The 24527-nt window shown below is 39.2% G+C and overlaps 1 protein-coding gene across 1 annotated transcript in view; it reads right to left on the bottom strand.

Annotated features, from left to right (window-relative positions):
* Positions 1 to 2468: 2468 nt before the first annotated feature.
* The window catches only part of YES1 (YES proto-oncogene 1, Src family tyrosine kinase), a 61249-nt gene continuing 39190 nt past the window's right edge, over positions 2469 to 24527 (bottom strand). Inside the window, exons 3-12 of the mRNA XM_061596424.1 lie at positions 19899 to 19998; positions 19225 to 19323; positions 13283 to 13386; positions 13028 to 13177; positions 12712 to 12867; positions 12140 to 12319; positions 10250 to 10326; positions 9764 to 9917; positions 6707 to 6838; positions 2469 to 4469 (exon numbers count right to left, since the gene is read on the bottom strand). Coding sequence (XP_061452408.1) covers positions 4261 to 4469; positions 6707 to 6838; positions 9764 to 9917; positions 10250 to 10326; positions 12140 to 12319; positions 12712 to 12867; positions 13028 to 13177; positions 13283 to 13386; positions 19225 to 19323; positions 19899 to 19998 — 1361 coding nt within the window. The 3' untranslated portion in view covers positions 2469 to 4260. The remainder of the gene's footprint in view (positions 4470 to 6706; positions 6839 to 9763; positions 9918 to 10249; positions 10327 to 12139; positions 12320 to 12711; positions 12868 to 13027; positions 13178 to 13282; positions 13387 to 19224; positions 19324 to 19898; positions 19999 to 24527) is intronic.

Raw genomic sequence — 24527 nt, 5'->3', positions numbered from 1 at the left:
CTAAAACAAACAGACCAGTCCAGAAAGCTCCTGTTTGTCAACTTTGGAACTAGGCCTTAATAGCCTTCTGATTAGTAGCAATTAGCAGATGATCATGTTGATCTCTATGCCAATGCACTTGCCAATTCTTGTACACCAAGCTGCTGTTACAGGTACAAGAGAAGGCCAGGCATTAAATGACAGCTGTTATTCAACACATGCTAGAGCATATCCTGCAAAAACTGCAGGAATGGTTATTGAGAAAATGCACCTGAAAGGCTAGCTAGTATATTAAGTTGACCCTTATGATTTTATCAACAGGTAGTCTGGTATTCCTAAACTAGTGATGTTCTAATGGGTGCCCTCTCCTTTGGTTTCCTTGCTCTCAGTGGTTCCTGTGCTGGTCTCTTCCCAGTTCTGTGTAAAAATTGAGTTTATCTAGGAAATGGGTGAGTGCGCCCTGTCTAAAAATACAAATTGCCATTGTCATAGCTAATAAACATTATGCTTATGCTCCAACAATTTGGTATTTTTTAGATTTCATTCAGATCTAGAGAAAAGGGTTTTATTTTACAATTTGGCATACATCTAGCCAAAAACGTTTTGCAAATATACTGTCATATAAATAAACAGAATTGCTGAACTTAGATTTCCACAAAGTTAAATAATCATTTGTTTGTTTTTATAAACAGTATCTACTACACAGTGATTATACTTTAGGAAGTTTAATTATGCAAAAGTAATAAAATATTAAAAACATTTAAGATTGTGTACACAGCATAAGAAAACCAAACCAAATTTTTAAAAATGAAAGGTTACCACACAATGTAGCTTCAACAAAACTGATAGGCAAGGCTTGCAATACAGTTTTGATCAGAAATGTTAACGTAATTGTTTCCATTAAAATATCAAAATCATTCTTAAATGATAAAAAATGATTACAGTATAGGAAGTGCTGAAAATACAATAAATGTGTAGTTGAAAACATGTAAAAAGTTTGCATTATCATTTCTGATGTTTAGAAAACAGTATTCTAGGATTTCTACAGTCATAATATACAGTGGCACTTCTATACATTGGAGATGTGGGATTGACTGTACATAATTCATTAAAGAATTAGATTGTGGCAGAAGCCATGGGACACAATCCACACATCAAAGCTTTTATGTAGATTGCATTAAAAATGAACTATGACTGCATGAAAGTAGTGGTTGACAAATTATATCCAATAGCACTATCTGTTAGAAACTTTCCTATCACAAGTCCTACCGAAATGAACAGAAGCAATACAAGGGAACACTTGCATTCTTTCTTTATAATTGGGCTTGTCCAGAAATTCCTGGTAAATTGTGTTTATCGCTCCCAGTCCAGTGAGGGCCAAACCACACAAGTCGCTCATGCAAGAGGGTGCTGTGGGGTGCAGAATCCTCCACATCTACTAATACAGCTCACACATGTGGGAGGAAGTGGAGGGGGAGAATCCTGAGATTTGCACACACAACACCATGAGGTCACTTATAATTCATAGAGCCCTCTTCCCATCTTTCCCTTGCAGGGGAGGGGGGAGGTACAGTCCGTGATATGTTTGATGAGGTACTGGAGCATGGAGTATCCACAAATACTTCTGCATTCTTGGGTCTATATCCCAAGAACCTATGAGAAGTATACAATTTAAAACACATGTTTATAATATAACAAAATGCCTCATGCACATGTAGCAAAGTCATTGTTAGTGTTTTCCAATCATTAATTGGGAGGGGGAAGTTCTTTTATGAGGATTCAGTCTGAAAAACAATGACCATTCTAGAAAAAAAACTTAAATTGAACACTTACATCTGCAAAGTATACTCTACAGACTGAAATCTGTTAAAAAGAATGCAGATAAAACATTAACACAATTCTGATTTCAATCCTCTACTGCTCTAAAGTGATGTTACCATTACGAAGATTTAATGAAACAGCTCAAAAACCTATCACACTATTATTGTTGGGAGGGGGAAGTTCTTTTATGAGGATTCAGTCTGAAAAACAATGAACATTCTAGAAAAAAACTTAAATTGAACACTTACATCTGCAAAGTATACTCTACAGACTGAAATCTGTTAAAAAGAATGCAGATAAAACATTAACACAATTCTGATTTCAATCCTCTACTGCTCTAAAGTGATGTTACCATTACGAAGATTTAATGAAACAGCTCAAAAACCTATCACACTATTATTGTTTCAAAAATACAAGCTTTTGTAATTAGGGCAAATTTAATTTCAAATCAATCCTGAAAAACAAAATTAAAACATGCTTTATAAAAATAATTACACTTTTAAATGTAGTACTTTCAATTAAAAAGTTTGTCTGTTGAATTCTTACTTGCCAAAATAGCTAACATCAAAGACTTAAGGTAAAACCCTATTACAAAGAAAGTCATAGATATGGAGGCTAATTTTGTAGGCCTCTTAAAAATACATAATCATTTTTCATGGACAAGCTCGTTGAGTTAGTTTTTTATTTCCTTACCATACAACTGTTGTTACAATGAACTGATCCCTTTGTTCATTAAAATCCAATCAATATCAAAATAATTTACTGTTGTTTTGCATAAACACAATTGTATTATCCATTTTAACACAGAGGAAAAATTACAATTCCATAATTTATTTGCTACTTAAAGCTCTTAGAAAATTTAGGGATGTATAAATGATATGAGAAAATGCAACATAATTGCACAATTTTACAAAGAAAAGTTTGGGAGCAAAATTCAAAACTCCTGAATTGTTACATTTGTTGTATCAGAACTAAATCCATATGATTTGTCTGATAATATGACGATGATTATGATAATAATTTTCACAGAAAAGATTTGCAGTGCAATTTTTTAAAATAAAATTGGCAAATTCCAACAGTGCCAATAGGATTTTATTGCTTGATATGTCAGAGGTTATGGTAAATAGTATTACTCCCCAATATACCTAGGGACAATATGCAGGTGGAAGAAGGCTTCCCCACTCTTACCACTAGCTGAATCTGATTCAACAGTTAGTGAATGTACAAACCCTTTTTAAATAAAAGGTCTAAATCCTACCAACCGCTCCCCTTCCATACCCAATAGCATATTGGTGGGATTTTGGCTTCTCAAAACATCCTGTGCATGTGCAATTCCTGCTCTCAATGCATGCTCTATTGGTTTGGAGTCTGAATATAGTATGTAACAGTTGGGCTGCCTGCCCATCAATAATTTGCCATCATTAACCTAATACTAAATATAGTGGGTCACTCAACTTAAATTTTTTTTTTTATAAATACTTTGTTGTAGATACATAGGAGCATCTTTTTAAGAAAAGCAGAAGTGCAATTGTGTGACTCCCTGAACTAGTGACATTTTGCTTTGGAAGTATTGACCACATCTCTCCCTTTTCTAATTCTATATCTTCTGAAAGAAGTCCGCAAAACTGGGGCATGTTTCACTGGGCATTTCTCTCTGAACAGCTACATCTTGAAAGAATAAGGAGACTTTCTCTTTCCCTTTGATTGCATTTTGTGAGTTCAAGTTTGAATATACTCCATTAACAAAACCATATAAAACATTTTGTAGTTACCTTCATCATTCTTAATTAAACTATGCAGGGGGAAAATCAACTCCCATATGCTACTTTCCAGTTACATTAACATAAAAGTATCTATACAGTGCATTATGCTCTTCAGTTCCGCTACTGAGGTCTATCATTTAATCAAGTTTATCATAAATTAACTGCTTTTTAAAAGAAAACTTTCCTATCCTAATTAAATCAATGTAAAATAAGCCTCAGGATCAGGACTGCAGTGATCTCTCTCTCTCTCTTTGAAAACTATTTACTCTGGACACAGGACATTTTATAAAATTGGAATTGAATTGTTTGGTCCCATACACTTCCTTTCCTACTCTTGGAACATTTCTATTCAGAGGTTTATGCAATTGCCAATGTTGCCCTAGCAGTAACATAATAGAACAGATTAGCCGTGCCACCTATAAACTGTAATGGTAATGTTCATTTTACCAACCAATTTTTCTGTATGCTTCTTTTGGACCCCAACAGAATAAGGAAGAAAAATATCACATCATTGATACATTTGGGTGCAACACTTTAAAAAGCAGTTTTGTGCAACCATATTATGGAATTCCAGTTTGCTAGCCATCAAGTGCATGCAAATAGCAATTTGCTTTCTTTTGAGTCCTTCCAATCGGCAAGTTTGTTTTGAAAATATTTTATATTTGGTAGATATGTGCACTGAATGTAGGCTGAGGACTTATAAATTGTCTCCAGGCTGGTACTGTGGTTCTGTTGCAGTAAAATAGTCTTCTAAGAAAGACTGAATATATTCAAATGTCGGTCTTTCATCGGGATCTTTTTTCCAACAAAGTTTCATTAATTCATGGAGAGATTCTGGGCATCCTTGAGGGCAAGGCATTCTATAGCCACGTTCCACTTGCTCCAGAACTTCCCGGTTCACCATTCCTAAAATTATACAATATGGTTGAAATTTATAGTCAACGAAATGAGTTTTTAAGGAGCTGTCAGTGCTTTACTAGACTTTTGAATATCTATGAGTAACAGGCAAATCTGAAACAAGATATTGGCTGGGTTCAGATGTACAGTAGGGCCCCGCTTTACAGCGCTTCGCTTTATGGCGCTTCGCTAATACAGCGGTCCCAATTAGACGCAATTAGACTAAAGCCCCACACATACGGCGCTTGTTCCGCTTTTACTGCAGTTTTCGGGCATCGCACACCATTCTATTCAATGAGTTCCGCTTTACAGCGGTTTTCTCTTTACAGCGGGGGTCCGGAACGTAACCCGCCGTATGAGTGGGGCCCTACTGTAATACAAATTCATTCTTTGTTTAGTTAAACTATGGTTGTCTAATGATCAAACCCTTACTCACAAGCCATGGTTTGTTTGAAGTTAACAAATCAGGATCCGAGACTTAAGATTTGATTCTGTGTTGTTAATTAGAGTTTTAACTACCATTTGCACAGTTTTGTCAGTAGCTACATATAAAATCCAACATTGTGGTTTGTTCAGTCACTCCACCTGGCTACTGGATTGGAAAGGCTGAAAAATGAAACCTCTCCAGATTCTCAGGTGTGTTTGTACAGCTTCCTCTCTCTCCTCGGGTCTGCCTGGCTACAGTCTCATTCCATGTCCACTTCTCGTTGGAAGTAGCAGCACCATGAAGGAAAACCCTATGCCTTTCATCCTCAGCCACTGCTTGCTTTTTCAAGATTGCCTTACTCTGCACATGTTGTTGTTATTGCTATTACATTTATATCCCACCCTTCCTCCCAAAGGAAGCCCAGCTGAACTTGAGTGTTACAACCAAGCTGAACTTGTGTGTACGCATGCACAAGTGTGTGTTAAGGGAGGCTATGTGAAAGAGTGAAACATGCTCTTTATCAATGATTCCCTGCTCATGATTTTCAGCTTTATCAATTTTATAGAATGTCTTAACTCTTCAACATTTTTACACACATATGTATTTTAGTTGAATTTTTTTCCCATTCCTTGTTCTTACTCAGATTGCTTTTTAATAAGGATCTCTCAAAACCAAGACTAGGGATTGATGAATCTGTCAGTTTCAGTTTCTCTCCATTTTTATTTTTCCAATGTTAAGTTCAAGTCACCATATTTCTACATCAGCTTGCAATTTTTAAAAAAAGTTATGAAATTTGTCGACATTTTAATGCTAATCTCTCCTAATATACCATTTTATATGTAATTTTGCCTAATAGACATATTTTTCCTATTGTAATATATTTTTGTATATTATTTTCACTAATATACATATTTTTACGCACCCTTTCCACTATTACACACATTTTTGTGCATATTACTTGACTTGAGAACTGCATTGCAAAATTAACAAGTGCAAATGTTGAAGGACAGCTGCATTTTTGTTCATGTATTGTTTTGGGAAGTGTGAATTGGGTAAGTTCACATTACAAATCAACCAAATTTTTCCTCCTTCTCTAAATAAAACTAAGATTTTTTATTTTTTTATTTATTTGCCCTCCCTCTCGTATTTATGCCTTTGAAGAGAAACTAGATGTCCGTGAGTAATTGTCTTTTTCTTTAAATACTATCCATTCTTGAGTATTTGTTCTCATGCCATAATGCCAATTTTTCCTTTAAAAACAGTACAAAGTTGGTCATTTAAATTTTAAGAGTCAGGCAAAGACTTTATTATACATTGATATATTAATATTTAAATAGTCTCTGTTGATAGGTTGGTTTTAGCTCTGTTATTTCTGAAATGTTCTATTTACTTGTGACAGGCATTTGTTTTATTATTTCATGCTGCGCCAGATCTCAGTGTTGAATTAATAGTACTTTTGTTGTGTCTTAATCTTGTTTTATATTTAATGAGGTAACAGTATCAAGGATAGATAGATAAATAAATAGTATAACTTGGAGGCTTTATTCTTTTCATAAAGCAGAACTATATGATTAAACCAGCCAAAGCAGTCTTTGATACTTTTAAGTTTAGTGGTGAACTGTTATTGACATGTGAAAGCAATTCTAAACACAGTCCAGTTTTGAATAATGATTCTTTTTTTAAAAAACTAACAGGCTCTCTGGGAGTGTTGGAACTGTTAGACAGAAAATGCACAACATTTTCTAGTACACACATTCCTGATGCTGTATAGACAAACAACAATATTCTTATGCAGATCTGCTAAAATCTTTTTTTTTACCTGGATATGGCACACGACCTTTTGTTACAAGCTCTGTCAACAAAATTCCAAATGACCAGACATCAGATTTAATTGTAAACCGACCATATAATGCAGCCTCAGGTGCTGTCCATTTAATTGGGAATTTGGCCCCTAAAAATGGAAAGTATATAAAAAAATAGTTTTAGTAATGTACATATAGGGAAATTACATGTTGAGAATCTCTTCCCCAGTTGTTATAATTGTAATCTTTATATTAAATGTGAGAACTGCTTTGCATATTGGCTGGGATAGGATTAAGGTTCCCCTGCCCAAGCCACAGGCTGCAGAAAACTGATTTTGTTCTGATAAAGATACGGAGCATCTTTTGCTTGTTTGGTTGCTAAAATGTACCTTGTTGTGACCATACCATAAATTATTTTTTTAAAAAACCACACACTCTAATTCTTTGAAAAATGATAGCCTGGCTTGCTATGTCACATTCGATGTGCTGAAGAACTAAAAAGTGTTTAGGTCTAACTCAGTGTGGATGTGGTAGAATGAGTCAGTGCTAACCCATGTGCTGTGAGGGAGATTGAAAAGTGAGTAATATCTGCTAAAGTATTGTTAATCCTACAGCTGTCAAGACCAAGGTTGATCTACTCATACATTCAGCCAAATCATATCTTAGAATCTTTCCTGGCTGATCCAGTGTAGACTGTAAGTAGGATAGCTGCCGTTTAAAAAAGTATGTCCCCATTTAAAAAATCTTTGCATGTGGAAAAGTAATACATGATGATGAAGACCATAACTTATCTTCCTGATATGCTAATATTCTACAGGGTGGGACATTAAAAAAATGCAACTCCAATTCCTGTCTACTGTCTAAATTGAAACAGTCCTATATGACTGTGGCTTTATTGAATGTATACCATTCTCATTTAGTATGCTGCTTTGCAATGGAACTATGAATGTGCTACTGTGGTATATTGCATCTTTTTAAATGTATTTTGAAAGGAATCTTTATGTGACTTATTCTGCAACGATCTCACTTTAGAAAGGGTAAAGGTAACTTTGCCAATTGGAGGGTCTATTCATAAACTTTAGAAATATGATTTTCAGAACTGTGTTGGTGCCATGAATATTTATGTATTTATTATTTGATTTATATCCCGCCCTTCCTCCCAGCAGGAGCCCAGGGCGGCAAACAGAAACGCTAAAAACACTTTAAAACATCATAAAAACAGACCTTAAAATATATTAAAACAAAACAACATTAATATCACACAGAACTATCTCATATGTAATTCTAAGTACCAGAATCTGTAAAACAAACTATTTTTATTTATTTTTACTGAATAATGATGTTTTTATTGCTGAGAATTATAGGAAGTGGAAAAGCAAAAAAAATAAATGCACACAAACATCTGAAGGAATTAAGTCTGACGCATGTGGAAGGAAAGGGTACACTTATGAAGGCCGAGCAGGGTTGCCAGGTCAGAAGCATCCCAAAGCCTGAGATTTCAGGGGTGGGCCCAAGTGGTGTCATGGGGGCAGGTCCAAGTGATGTCATTAAGCACACAGTTGCTTGAAGCGTACAATTCAAACAAAAACATTTCTCTGATTGGAAATTAAGATAGAAATCTTAGCTGAAAGATAGAGCCTAGGTAGGGAACATTTAATCTAGCCTACTTGATTCTGGCAAGAAGGATTTAAGTGCCCTCAGGCCAGGCTAGTCACCAGAAGGCCAGTGTAGGAAGAAAGGAGCCTACTACTGTGGAGATGTTAGATGGGAGCACTCAGGAGTAAAGATGGATGCCCCTGAAGTCTGCAATTCTAAACACACTTACTAAGCCCCATAGAACTCAATAGGACTTACTTCTGAGTAAATATGGTTTGGATTGTGCTGTTGGTAAAGCTTGACTAGGGATCCTCGGCAAAGATATCCATATCCAAGTAGGGTTGGCAACCCCCTGCCTCCAATGCCCTGCCCATACCTTTCAACATGGTTGCTCCAAACTTCTTTACAGATTTGACCCTCCACTTCAGAAAGAGGTCTGAGAAATGAGTAAGAGTAAGAAGATTCTCTACCCTTTTCTGTCTACCTTGTGGGCTGCTATCCAATTCCAGTAATAACATGTAGTTGCTAGGAGATGCCGTTTCCCTCACAGAGCTTCAATCAGAGCAGCTGACTGTTAAACCACTCTGGCCAATGGAGCTTTGTCAGGGGAATAGGAGTCTCCTCTCAGCACCCTTCACAAACTACACTTCCCAGGATTCTTTGGTGGAAGCCATGACTGTCTGGTGTGGGTGTGGCCCCCTGATTAAGCAAACCCAGCAGCTGTGAGTATGGCTTTTAGAACACTGACAGTTGGTTCTTACTGAGCATGCCCGGTTTTATCATTGAGTTCCAGCCATTAAAAATCAGCCAGGCATATTTTAAACTTTTAAACTGCAGAAGATGAAGGTCAGCGTATGGGGCAAGGTCAGCAATAGGATTATAGGTACTCTGTGAACATGGCTGAATTTTAATTAATTTCAACAGATTAAGAGAACTCTGACAGAAAAAAAGTCCAAAAGGGGTCTGGTTTCTCTCTTTCTCTTTTTACACTTTGACACTCTATTCTCTCTGTTTTGTGTATCGCCATGAAAATTTAGAGGGTTATTAAGCAAGCGTTTCTGAGTTCAGGACTATAAATTTTGTAAGGTTTTGTTTTGAAAGAAGCTTATGGGAAGCATCAGAATGGCATGGGGGTATTTTCAATTTAGCATTGCGGAATGCAAAAAATCCAGGCTGACTATAGTATACAGCCACTCTCATGGCTGTATAATTGTGGGGGTGGGGGTGTTTTCAGGTATGGTAGAAAAGGCCCAGTATGGGCCGTGGTGTAATTTCAGAAATGTCAAATTTCAGAGTTAAAATTAATTTTCTTTCATAGTTAATGAGAATGCATATATAGGATGGGACTGTAGTGTATCTGTGAGAGGAGCCCATGTTATAAGTTTGTAATGGGCCTCAAAATTATGCTTGTGGTTCTATATATTAATCTAATCACTCCAACTAATTCTGTTGGTTTATATAATAAATATCAGATGTACCTTGTCTGGCAGTGTACTCATTGTCCTCTATTAACCTTGCTAAGCCAAAGTCTGCAATTTTGCACACCAGGTTGTCTCCCACAAGGATGTTAGCTGCCCGAAGGTCTCTATGAATGTAGTTCATTCTTTCAATATAGGCCATGCCATCTGCAATCTTTAAAAAATGTATATTAACAGAACAGTTCTAAACCCACCAAATATTTAACACGTTTAAATTTTTAAATGAACATGTTTGCTCCTGTTTAGCTACATATTACAAACACAAGACTGGTACTAGATATTCACAATATTTACATTTAACAATGTATACATTCTGTGTACACAATGTAGTATTAATTTGCAACAGAATTAAATATTCATCGAAGTTGGAAAAAGCTATACACTAGGTAAGGCAGACATCTACTTTCAGTCTTTTCTACATGTACCCAATGCTACATGTTGTGAGATGAATATAGCAAGATGACTTCTCTTGATTTAAACAAGTACCTGAGCGGCCATATCCACCAACTGTGGAAGCTTTAAATATTTCCCTTCTCCTTCCTTAAGGAAGTCTAGTAAGCTACCTGCAGAAAGACATTAGTACATTAAGTTAGATGCAGCTGGAAACTTCTAAAAGGAATTATGGAAGTAAAATATAGGGGACAGTTGTAGGCTGTTTACTTAGCTGTGGAATCTGTTAACATAGATAATATTTTTTCCAAAACATGACAGTGCCCCAAACACAATGATTTCACTCAATTTGCAAGGGGCTCATTTCAAAATAGTTTTTTTAACTGCAGTTGTTTCCATCACATTTCACAAACAAAACACTGACAGAATTAATATGAAGGAAATAGACAAAAAGAAATATAGCGCTGCTTCTACTGCTGCTAATTCCTTGGATTTATCAAGGTGAGAGTGTCAATGTTGTTAACTTGGAAAAACTTAAAATTTAATGGTTGAACATAAGACTCCCCAAACAGAAACAGCCTCCATAGCTTTGTGAGGCATCAATTTTACATCATATGCGCATCAACAGACAAGTGACTTGTGGAAATGGATGTGAATATATTACTGATGTATCTACCAGTCACAGGAAATGTTCAAGCAGAGCTCTCCCTCCTGCAAAGAGACTGGATTACTAGAATCTGTACAACAGCAATTGCTGTATCCATAGTAAGCAGCAAGGAAAATAACAGAATTTAAGCCAGTTCAAATTCATCTACTACTGCTATGTACCAGAATGCATAAACTTTCACCCTTTCATATGCATGCACATACACAAAGCATTGACAATGGTCATGCTCACACACATCACTAAACTATAATTTAACACTATGCGCACAAGCTGGAATGAGTCCACACAAGGCTCAGGTTCATGCCCTACTCCTCACTTTCTCCCATGTCACCAGCATGGTGTTGCTTATAAACCAGAGATTATGATTTATAAGTATTTCTGGGTGGTTTTAAAACTTTAAACCATGAATTATGAAACTGGCTTTTTAAACTAACCAGAATTTGTTTTAGGTCTCTGGTTCATATGCTGGGATTCTGTGAAAGTAAAGCTAAATGCTGTCAAAGTCCTCTTCCAGCCTGTCTGGGAAGATCTGGAGGGGAGGGAGCCCAGGAGTGTGTCTTGGCCTCATTTCAGCTCATGCACCTATGCTAAACCATGGTTTGGCATTATGTATGAACTACTAGACCAACATCTTCTTCCCCATGTCTGCAATGGAAGAACTTTTGTTCTGTATCAAATGTAAAAGACACTATGAAGTTAGACCATATCTGATATGCAGCCTGTATTTGCACCTAACACTAAACTATAGTTTAATGCTACATTCTTGTCTCCTCTCCCTTCCATTTTCTTCAGCATAGCTGAAGGAGAAATAGAGTTAGTATTCATTATGGTTTGCCTGAACAAACAAAACCATGGTTAAATATCCTGGCTGATTTGGATAAAGTATCATGACAAACAGTGGGTAGCTGAAAATGGAAACAAATGCTTCAAATCACCTCCTTGTGGTCATGCCAGAGAAGAAAGGAGGGGGAGTTCATGAACCTGAGAGTTGTGCATATAACATTGAACTAGGGTTTGGCATTACATGCTAAGCAGACCCTAGTTTAGACAATCTTCTTCTTTCCAGTAGTTTTAAATTGATATTTACTTTATGTAGCAATAGGATTGTAGAAAAATAATGACATTCATATATAACTATCAGAAAGTTCCTAGAAAGTTTCCCTAATAAATGGCAAGCAGTTATTACAACTGTGACAACACAAGAAAGAAAAAAAGAAAAGGAGTCTTTTAAAGCCCAGCAAATTAAAGACCCAGCAAACTAAACACCAGGATTTGCAAAATATTACTATTTTTATATCTGTCTAAGAAGAAACAAGTACCTTTTGTCATGAATTCAGTGACTATGTAGATTGGCTCCTCAGAAACAACCGCATAAAGTGGAACTAGTTTATCATGCCTTAATTTCTTCATTATTTGAGCTTCTTGTAGGAAAGCTTCTGGCATCATTGTACCAGGTTTTAGTGTTTTGATTGCTACTTTTGTAGTTCCATTCCATGTCCCTATGGAAGCAGGGCATTATACTGTCAGTTACAGTAGACAGAGATTTTCAGTGTCACATAAATAAATGGTATTATAGTAGTCAGTTGCCTGTAACTGCTTTTTCTTTTTGACTTATGAAAATATTCAGAATTGAATTAAAATTCTTTTACTCTTCATGAGCTGATGAAGCTGCCTTAATCTGAATCACACAACTGAACTGATGATATCTTGTTCAGGTTTGTCTAGAATGACTGGCAGTGGCTCTCGAAGGCCTGAGGGCAGAGGTCTTTCTAGCCCTGCTTCCCAATACCCATTTTAAACTGGAAGGTGGCAAGGACTGAGCCTGGGCTCTTATGTATGTACAGCATATGCTGTACCACTTAGCTACGACTGTTCCCTGTGTGATACTTACCCATCCATACTTCTCCAAAGCATCCTTGACCCAGCTTAACTTCTAACCGCAAAGATTCTCTAGGAATTTCCCAGGCATCTTTTGCTAAACCCTGTGTCTGAGGTTTCACAGTTGGACACACAGTTGTCAATTTATGACACAGGCCATCAGCATGATCTGGTAATTAGGAAAAAATGATAATCACATATTTTAAAACAAGCAGAAATAATCTTGTCAGACCAAAAGTGATTTTTGTACATTTTTAACACACATTTAAGATTTAATATATATTTTCATTTCTACAGCAAAGTATGAAGCTCAGGGATTTAACACTTACCTGTATAATGCTTGACTAGCTTTTGTAAAGATTCAAATTGTGCTCTGGTTGTTATATAATATCCACCATTGTCAAGTTTTCTAATTTTGTAGTGTTTCACATTGTCACCTCTAACTTCATCCCAGTCACGTATAGAGAGGGAATAAGCACCTAGAAAAAATATATGAAGGTTAAGTTTTGCTTTTGCCAATGTATTAATATAAACAAAATAACAACTATTGTTTGCCCTATGAAATAACAAAATTAATGACATACCTTTTGTAGTTTCACTCTCTCGGACTAAGAAAATACCACGTTGGTTCCCAGGATTTAAAAGTAATCTCTCTGCATCTTTCCTGCCCATCTTACCAAAATACCATCTAGAGAATTCAAAAGAAAAAAAATATGGTCAAGTATTCTGTTGTAAGAGCCTGGATAACAAAACAGTGTAAATATTTTAAAAATAGGCAATTGCATCTTAAGTGATATGGATACACTGATCCAGCATTCTCTGCCCTTAAAATGGACTGGAATATTTTCTACTTGAACAGAAGGCATGGTTTGTTTCTATATGGGCTATCATCTAAGAACCATGGAAGTTGTTCCACAGACCCAAGAACAGTCTAGTCTTTTTTCCTTTCTAAACTCCAGCCACTCTTTCCTACTCCATGGCAAACTCTTCTGTGAAGTTTCAAAAGCAGCTGTTGAATGACTTGGGGGTTAACCATTCAATAGAAATAAGTCAAAAACTCCATTATACTAAAGCAATCACAGGTTGAGCGTAGGCAGTCTTAGGATTGCAGCTTCAATATTATTTTGTTGTTCCCCTACATTTTTTCATTTAAAAATTAGTCCCAATTGGTACATTTTTACTACTGATTGGCAAGAAAAACCCTAACTTTAAGCAAGTAACAAAACTGAATTGTGCTTGAGCCAGAAACTAAAGTTAGTGCAGAATACTGTGGCATGTTGACAGGAGTGAGATCCTTGTGAACATATCACACATTTGCTCAGAGATCTTCACTGGTTGCCGATTTGTTACCAAGTTCAGGTATTACTATTACTATATAAAGCCCTTAAATAGCTTGGAACCAGTTTACAAAACAAGCCTTCCTGCTTGGTTCCCCCTCCCCCACCCCATCCCCATGACTGCTCAGTGCTCCTGCTCTTCTTGCTGCCTCTTTCCAGGTGAAAAATGGAACTGTGTTAAGGGGAAATCTGGGAATCCTTCTCCAGATTGGATTTTGACGTGAGCCGGAAAAGAATTTGGGGACTCTCATTTGAAGCAGCCTTTGTGAAGAAATGCTGTATATGTGTCTGGTTTACGTTTAGAACTAAGAGATATACTGTGACCACTTTAACTGTCATGAGGCCTTGTATTGTTACATTGTTACAAGTCTGCTTAGCAGTAGCTGTTAGGTGACAGGGTCTGAGAGGAGATAGATACACTTTGAGAATTTATTAGAATGCAGCTTGGATCAGGTAAATTCATTTTGATCGGTCTTGGCGACAGCAGACTCTGATTGGCTGGAGGTTCCAGTGAGTTGAGAAGATAGGGAGTTGGTTCATGAGGGCAGTGTGAGAAATAAGACCAGAGAATAGCTGAGGGGAAAAATCGGGTCTGTAGATTAATACCCTGTGTGCTGTTAATACTTGTATGGGGAAGATCAGTATAAGAGAGCCGGTGACTGAGTTGGTCCAAGAGGCTGCCATCTGAAGAAGTCTTACCAGAGGAAAGTGACACAATTGGGTTTTAAGGTTGGCTAAACTGTCCAAGTGCCAGGAGGACAACCAGAGCAGCTTTGGGGTACACATGCAGATTGTCTCCAGTAGCTGGACTGTGTTGTGGGAGTATGTGACTGGGGTAGAGGGTTAGGGAAATTGACCTGAGGTAAGCTACTTAGTGGCTGGTGTCAGCAATTATGTCTCTTGAGTCCTTAGAAATGGTCAGTATGCACCTTTAAAGATCCAATATAAATAACACTACTCCCTTATATACATAGTATCCTTTCAATAAACCAACAATCTTCATTGAAGGTTTAACCTGTCCCTAAGTGTTGGTGTCTATCTCATGCCTAAAGCTTTCTATACACGCTATTAGGAAGGTGCAGAAAGTATCCTGAGTGAATACGTGGCAGTGGAAAATGTGTGAAGCCAGATATCTACGCCTGTGTTTACACACAGTGAGGCTGAGAATCTGGGGATCCCTGACAGTCTTTAACAAGCTCCTTACGTTTGTATCCAAGCCTGTGTCAAGATAACTTCGCCAGCATCATAAGAGGCTGCCTCATCTAATCCTAAAATCACTATGCATGCCAGAGGATTTAAGGGAATGGGTTGGTGGCAAAACAAAAATTAGTTGGGTGGAATGCAAAGCCATTTTTAACAGCACTTCAAAAGTGCAGCAATACAGAGAAGTAATTGCTTTTATCCAAGGTTTAGATTACAAACTAAGGCTCATAGCAACAAACACTGCATGATAAACATATTCTTGGAGCATCTATGTCAAAGGACTTGCTATTGTATGAGTCATCATTGTTATTCAATTTCACCCACAGTAAGTTAATGGAAGGTTACTTTCATAATCTACAAGTAGTACTTCAGTGCTATCCAAATGGAAGTGCAGCCATCTAGCTGTGTTGCATGACCCTGTTGCCCTTAGTAACTAGGCTAGAATGTAAAAAATATTGTTAAATATAAGAATCTGCTAAACACATTTTACAGCATTCTTCTGGCAGCCTTCCTCACAGCATCAGAATAAGCACGTATATACATAATGGTTGCTGTGAATCCTTAATATATTACGTCCAAATTTATTAGTAGATTCAAATTCATTTTATTGCCTTGTAAAACTTTGTCCAAAATATAAGCAAGCTAACTGGAAAGTTTCTTTGGAACGCCAGCCACTCATTGACTGTTTTGACAGGAAAAACAAGCTTAACATTCTGGACAGTGTCTAGATCATAAGAACAACCTGTTTTCACTGCAGACACTGGATCTACAAATTTCAGTTCCTGGGAACAATCTGAAACAGAGGTAGGGATGGATATAGTGTGCTTTTTATTCCTCATCCTTAGGTTTTGTTCTCATAATAGTCAATAAATGGCAGCCAACCCATGCCAAATCTTCTAATTCCCTCCAGCTGTTGGAACTGAGAGCTGGTCCTCCAGATACCTAGAACACAGGGAGCCTCTTTCAGTTGTCTCCTTTCTCTCATGCTGTGGGCGAATGTAGGAGGATGCAGATATTAAAGTTACTACCATAGACATAGACTGCAGGCAGCCAGGGCATTTGTCCAGTGGTACTTTTGAGGATATTGACTAAATACAATGCCTGTTTATCTACAGAATATATTTTGTTGCAAGTACTAAAGAAGTGTATGCCAGTGATGTTATACGGTATCCTAAGATATAGAAAATGAGTACAACCTTGCTGCTAGAGCAAGCGTGGGGAGCTGGATCCAGCCAGTGAGCAAGATCCTAGATTCCCCCAATGCCAGTGCGGCTACTCTGTCAGGTGGGTGGGCCACTGCCACCTATCAATCATCTGACATCACTATAATTTTTCTTTTGTTGTGCAGCAAGCAAGGCATGAAAGTTATTGGCTATCCACAGGGAACTCTGTAATGCAGCCAATTCAGTAGACTTGCTTTCATCAACAATCAGAGGACTGTGCTGACAGCAAGCCTCTCTTGCCAGTGCACAATTGGGAGCACACTTCAAGGCTCCTGATTGCGCATGGGCAGCTGCCTCTCCATCTGCCCCCCACTTGATGTCACATATGATGGCAAATGTCGGGGAGGTGGGCTTGGTTTGGGAAAAATGCCTTACAAGCCCAACTGAGACCCTTGTCGGGCCTAAATAGGCCTGCAGGCTGGAGATTCCCGACCCCTGTGCTGGAGGGTTAGCTATTCAGAAGATGCATGCAAATCGTACCTTTAGATCAGGGATGGGAAAACTGTGGCCCTTCAGATGTTGCTGGACACCAACTATCATCATCCCGAGCAAGCATAACTAATGATCAGGGGTGATTTGCAGCTGTAATCCAACAACATCTGGAGGGCCACAGGTTTCCCACCTGTGCACTGGATACTAGATCTTTATGTCAGCTCTGCACTGAGTCAGCAGTGGGGGTTGGAAATTCCTGGGTCGTTAGCAGGGAAGGGAAGTCCTTAGCCGGCAGACTGGTTGTAAATCTGCCAGGCCAACGAGGAGGGAACCTGATAAGGGCCAGGCCTGTCTGAAGCTTACTTGCCAAGTCACAAGTCCAGAAGCGAGGTCAGTAGAGGTCCGGGATCAATTGCCAAGGGGTCAGTCCAAGAGATGCTGCAGGGAAACTGGGAATACACGAAGCCACGCCTGACATTGCAGTCAGCAACAAGCTGCAGCCAAGGTGTGCCTTATAAAGAGCAGGGTTGACATCAGGTGTGAGCCCTCAGCGTTTGGGCCTTAAGGGGACAGGCCTGCCTCTCTTCTGCCTGACCTTCTGCTGTCTACGTTCTGCAGGTGAGGGGGGAGTATCCTGTTCACTGTCTGCGTCTGGCTGCAGGGCCTCCGCTGTATCTGGGGTGCTCTGCAGCTGAGGGGGAGAAGGAGCTGGATTCTCAGGAGTCTCTTCCATGTCTCCTTCTGGGTCTGCTGCTCCTGGGTCTGCTGCTGTTACTCCCGAGTCGTCCTCATCGGAGGAGTCCTCTGATGGGCCCATGACACTTTATAACTGGTGGTGTGGCAAAGTCCTCCATCCAGGGTTAGAACTGGACTCAGAAAAACAAACTAATTTGCCCCAAACCCAGAAAATAGCTGTTTATTCTAAACTGAGTTTTGAACCAAATGGGATCTGGTTGCATCCCCAATAATAAATTATGTTACTGGGAAAGCAACAGAGAGATTCCAATACCCTCCAACCCATATACCTGTCTCCCACCCTTCCTCCCACTTATCTGTCTACCTGCTCCAGTAATTGAGGAAGCCCTTGTCATGCTGTGGGACATGAATTGGAATCTTGACACGGTTGCCCCCAAGCACCCTCCCTGGCACTGTGGAGCCCAGTTTGCATCTTGGTACACCAGCGAGTTAAGGGCAATGAAACAGGCTGGATGACGGCTAGAGCGCAAGTGGCGAAAGACGTGCAGTGAGGCTGATCGGGCATGAGTAAAACATCATAACCGGGCATACAGTGCAGCAGTGAGGGCAGTGAAGAAGACTCACTTCTCTGCCTCCAGCGCATCCTCAAGTAGCCAGCCAGCAGAGCTTTTCCGTATTGTCAGGGGTCTGTTGACATCAACTCCAGGAAATGGAGTTTTAGGCCCTTCGGAGGCCCACTGTGAATTCTCTGTAAAGCACTTTGAGAGTAAAGTTGCTCGCCTCCATAGCAGTATTGACGCACCATCCACATCTACTGTAATCCCCAATGAGGTGTCGAGTGCAACACCTGCTGCAACTTCTTGGGAACGTTTTCAGTTGATACGGCCTGATGACCTCTGTTATCTTTTTGGTGCCTATTGAAGACCTTCCTCTTTCAGCATGTCTTTTAAGTTTAGACCTTATCCCAGTCTGCGTCTATGTTGGAATTGCTTTTTAATATTTTTTAACCTTTTTTTTAACAATATGTTTTTAAACTTGAAAGCTTTTAAAAAATGTTTTAATGTATTTTAAAGTCTGTTTTTATGATGTTTTAAAGTGTTTTTAGTGCTTTTGTTTGCCGCCCTGGGCTCCTGCTGGGAGGAAGGGCGGGATATAAATCAAATAATAAATAAACAAACAAACAAACAAACAAACATATAAAAATTAGGTGTTTAGATCTAAATGCAGTTCAACCAGGTTAGTCACAACCATTGTAGTACTTGGAACGTATGTAATATAAGTTGTACTGCTCTCCACAGAAAGCTTTTTTAAAAAAAAAATAAACTCAAAAGCTGGTATATATAGCATCTATTAATACTTTAGATCCAGCCTTACCCGAAATCTGCAGACTGTGATGGACCAAAAATGGTATCAGCACATACACATGTAAATACCAGATCTGAAAATGAACTATTCCTCCTAAAACCCATATTTTCCATTATTTAAAATATAATCAACATTTGTTAGGAGATAGTTTCATTCTGTCCTTCTAGGCACTCAGAATGGACTCATCTGCCTATAATTATGTCTTCTGCCTACAATCCTGTTGAAAAGTTATGGGTGAAATGACTGACCAAGGATGCAATAATGCCTTACTCTTCTGCTTGAATGGAGTCTGCAGGAGCTACGTAATTGCTAGGAATGTAGCCACTCTTTCCTGTTGCAATTGATCTTGCTTCCCACCAGTCTCCTTCCCTGGGGAAAAAAAAGGTACTACAGTGAATATACATGAACAATAGATAACTTTGTAAAGTGAAATGGCATGAACAGATGAACTGATCTTCTGTCCTAGTTCAGCTAATATGGCCTTATTTAAATTTAGGAAATGGAATCCCAACTAGGTTGCACTGTGAGCACATTTCCCTCCATTTTGGGGCAACTGTATGCAGTAGAAAGGGAAATTTCTATTTTACCTCTAGTAAACTTTTGACCAGTAATCTGAAAGGATGAAAATGAATCCTGAAAAGTTCTAGTTCCCCAATGTTAAGAAGTCCTGAGGGAGACAAAATGCCCTGCCATCTAATAAGACATTGTAAAGATAATGGTATCGGTTTTGAGATATTCTAACTCCTGATAAGGACACAGGATGCAATTCAGTTTCCTTCTGCATCCCAACCCTTTCTGTCTGCACTGTCTGCACAGGAGGCTTCTGTCACTGATCCTCTCTCCCTTATAGTAGCTACCCCCATCAGGGGACAGCTACATTTCTAGGACAGTTACACATACCTAACAGTGTGCAATCTGGCCCATAGGAAGATAAGAATACGTACGTGTTATTGATTATCTGGAACCGTTCACCCTTCTTGAATGAAAGGTCATCTGTAGTTCTGGCTTCATAGTCATATAAGGCCACAAAAATAGTAACACCACCTTAGGGAAAGCAAAAATATAAAAATCATGCCTTTTGCTCTATATATGATACACATAAAAATATTTTATGGATTTCAGTTTGAAGGTAAACTAGATGTTCTTATTAAACAGGAGGTTGGATCCAATCTAGATTGCTTATTTAGGTCCCACTGAAATGCATGTAAAAAGTTAGTCATGATTTAAGTTCCACTGATTACGATGGGACCTAAAAGCCTTTCTTAGTCTGGATCCAATCCAATGTCTGTAGATGTTTTCAAATGGGAACACTGCCCGAGTTCCATTTGTTTATTTTAAGAATTCTGGTCAGTTCCTATTGCTTTAATGCTCAAGAGCTACAATTCTTATTACAGACAAGATACTATGTGTCTACCATGGGTTGACTGCATTGCTTGTTTAAAAACACAGCAAACATGCCTCTATAAGAAATGACTGGGCAAGGGTTCCATCTGTGTGTTTACCATGTGTGTTCAGACACTCAAATGTCCTTCAAGCATTTCAGAAAGAAGAAACAATCACAGCTGATCTTTGCAGAAACTCCATTTATCCACCTTCTATGTAATGTGTTGCAATAACTGTGTTACTCCAACTGCCAAATTGAGAGTAGCAAGCTAGACTGAAATATATGGAATGGAACAGACACAGGTGGTACATGCCCTGGCCTCCTCTCGCTTAGACTACTGTAATGCGCTCTACGTGGGGTTACCCCTGAAAATGGTCCGGAAGCTGCAACTGGTACAGAATGCGGCGGCTTGCCTGATTAAAGGCAGCCGCCGGCGAGATCACATCACTCCAGTGCTGAAGGAGTTGCACTGATTACTGGTTGTTTTCCAGGCCCAATTCAAAGTGTTGGTTCTGACCATTAAAACCCTATACGGTTTCGGCCCAGTCTATCTGAAGGAGCGCCTCCAACATCATCAGGGATGCCGCTCAACAAGATCAGCCTCAAAAGGCCTTCTCTCTATCCCACCAGTTAAAACAGCTAGACTGGTGAGGACTAGGGAAAGGGCTTTTTCAATTGTGGCCCCCACTTTGTGGAATTCCCTCCCAAATGATCTCCGCCATGCTCCCTCTATGATGAGCTTTCGCCAGGCCTTGAAGACCTGGCTCTTCAGGCAGGCTTTTGGGGTGGGTTAGGTTTTATTATTATTGTTGAGATTTTTAATGTTTCAATGTATTTGTATGTTTTTATTTTGTACGTCGCCCAGAGTGGCTGGACAGCCAGCCAGATGGGCGACTAATCAATCAGTCAATCAACAGCACTTCTTCTCACTAAAGAACTCCAAATGAACATCCAGTCAGCAGACCTATCTGTTGTCTATTATTCAGCCCCCAAATTTTTCCTTTCCCCCATAGGCAACTAGTCAGCACATGCAGAGGCTGTGTTTTTCCAGAGAACATGATATACAGCAATATAACAGCCTCTTTGTCATCCAACTTTCAAAGGTTCACAGATCCTCCATGAGGAAGGGTGAAAGTGGTGGTTCCAGAAGCTCAATCTTCTTCTGACCCTGATTACTGCAACTATTATAAGCCAGCAGTTGTACCACACTAAGATAATGGCAGATTGATTACAAGGGGTGGTGGAACAACAGCCAGCACCTAACTGTCATAATGAACATGGAGGGGAGTGCCTATATGGGATGAAGAGGGCTACACAAAAATGAAAGGTATATTGGAGTATGGACAGGAAAGAACTGCCTGACCAGTGCTACTGGCCCATGTACTAGTCACTCTGATTACTATCACTTTGCACTTCGAGTGCACATGCCTCTCTCTTCCCAGCCTTTCCCCCTCCAACACCATAAGCAGGGATTGAACTTGGGACTTCCTGTAAAATATGGCTCCACATGGAGCTATTTTTACTAAGCTATATGGATGGGAGCCCTCCTGTGTAAGGGAAGAAAAATGGGGGGGGGGAGAGAGAGAAAGCATAGTATGGGTTTGGCACCTGAGAGACCAGAGAGGGCCCATTATTGGTCTTCCTTCTGTTTGCTCCTATAACTCTGTGACTAGAGTATTGTTCTGCAGAGCAGAAAGCTTGGATTCTGATCCCACAGCCTTTTCTTTTTCTCTATGAAATTGCCAGCAGCAAAAAGGCTGTGCTTTGAGCACACCCAATGCACATCTCTCTGGATGGGAGTAGAACCATCTTTTCTGCTTCCTCCAGATTTTCCTTTCTAACCCACTATTGGGTATCTCATGGTGCTACATAATGTAACACTTGCTATTACGTTCTTCCTTATGTACAGTGTTGTGGAATTTGTGTCTATGAAGGTATTGTTCCAACAGTAGGAATAAAATTCTTCTGGGCTAATTCTGGGTTCTCCATGTGGGCCTTCAACCATGGTGGGCTGTGTGCAGCGTGGATGGGGGTGTAAATATGGGGCCTTTCTAGCTCTATGCATGTGTACTGAGTGAGAAGGGTACATGTATACTAGGCTGGATGATGCCATGAGGTCATTCAGCTGTTGCCATGTATGATAGAGCCATGAGAGTGGCTGTATACTATAGTCAGCATGGATTTTTCGCATTCCGCAATGTTAAATTAAAAATACCCCTCCATGCCATTCTGATGCTTCCCATAAGCTCCTTTCAAACCGAAACCTTACAAAATTTATAGTCCTGAAATCAGAAGCATAATAACCCTCTAAATTTTCATGGCAATACACAAAACAGTCAGACAGAATAGAGAGTTCAAAGTGTAAAAAGAGAGAGAGAAAAACCAGACCCCTTTTGGACTTTTTTCTGTCAGAGTTCTCATAATCTGTTGAAATTAATTAAAATTCAGCCATATTCAGAATTACTTGTAATCCTATTACTGACCTTGCCCCATACTCTGACATTCTCTTCTGCAGTTTAAAAGTTTAAAAAATGCCTAGCTGATTCTTAATTAATTTAAGAAATTTTGGCTTGAACTCAATGATAATGTCAGGCATGCACAGTAAGAACCAACAGTCAGTGTTCTAAAAGCCAGACTCACAGCTGCTGGGCTTGCCTAATCAGGGGGCCACACCCACACCAGATTTTGATTTCACCACTCCCTTCCCCTCCCCCACCCTCTTCCAACCCCCTCCTTCCCCTTCCTCACCCTCTTCCTCCTCCTCCTCCCCCATGGTCAGTTTTACCTATCCTAGGACTACAACCTGGGAGACCAGGATTCAAATCCCCACGCAGCCATGAAGCTCACTGGGTGACCTTGGGCCAGTCACTGCCTTTCAGCCTCAGAGGAAGGCAATGGTAAACCACCTCTGAATACCGCTTACTATGAAAAAACTATTCATAGGGTCGCGATAAGTTGGAATCGACTTGAAGGCAATCCATTTCATTTTCAAGCATGATTGCACAGAAGTAAATCTCACTGAACTCAATAAGTATGCAAATGATCAAACCTCCCCTCCTCCTCCCTCTTGCCCTTTCCCTACCTTTACCCCTCCCCTCTCCTCCTCTCTTCCTTCTCCCTCCTCCCCTGCCCACTCCAGGCTTCCCTCCCCATGGTCAGTTTTACCTATCCTAAGCATGACTGCACAGGAGTAAATCCCACTGAACTCAATAAACATGCAAATGATCAATCCATTCTCAGCAAACTTGCACAGGATCCCATTTCTCACCTCCCAGAGTAAAAACAGAGAAATTCACTAATAGGTAAAAAACTTGCTGTTTAAGAATGTACCAATAGCCAACAGATGTTTCTATCAAACTTTAAAAAGCAGGGAAATTGGGCAGCTATAGTGAATGCACAGGGGAGCAGGACACCTGACCTCCTCTCTGAGATATTGTACTGCCCTACAAATTTGTCAAAATGCAAACACAATTTGGGCTGATCTTTCACAGTCCAATCCATTTCCTGTGTAGCTTGGAAGAATTTGGTAACATGTGCCTCTGAGCATATGGGGAGTTGTGGCAACACCTGCAGTCAGCCGAAATAACAGAAACAAGGCATGTACTGTGCTGATCTTGTTTTAGCAGGGAGGAAGCAACTATATTAAAACAGTTGATATTGTCACTTTAAATATGTTTGATTTACTTTGCAATTTTAGTGAAGTTTCCTATAGTAAATCATTCCTTTACTTCTGTTTCTGTGAATATGTGAAGTGCAGCAACACTTTGCAACGCCAAAAAAAAGCTCCAAAAACAATTGTGGAATAATGGCACTGACTGTTCTGCAGAATAGTTTCCAGTGGACATGAGGCGTGTCTCAGTTTGCACAAGATAAAACAGTGGGAGGTGAAATATATTCTAGCAAAATTCTAGGTGTGCTCTATGTTTTTAATTGACCATGCCCACCTTTCCTTAAGTGGAGTAGTTTAAGCATAGCAGGCTGAAAACATGCATCTTAGGCAGGCCAAGTTTGTTTTTCCAACAGCTAGAGTCATAGCTTAAGTAGCAACATATTGTAATCAGTCTGATTTTACATCAAACTGCAGCTTCAGATTCAACTGTTAATGCACCCAAAATAGAAATAGAGCATAACCTCCAGTTTGAACAAAAAAGGCTATCTTCACCATCATATGACATCAACCAATAAAAAG

The sequence above is a fragment of the Rhineura floridana genome, chromosome 1, assembly GCF_030035675.1.
Source record: "Rhineura floridana isolate rRhiFlo1 chromosome 1, rRhiFlo1.hap2, whole genome shotgun sequence".
Classification (NCBI taxonomy): Eukaryota; Metazoa; Chordata; class Lepidosauria; order Squamata; family Rhineuridae; genus Rhineura; species Rhineura floridana.
Note: the sequence above shows the minus strand (reverse complement) of the source record. Positions and strands in the feature narration are given on the sequence as shown.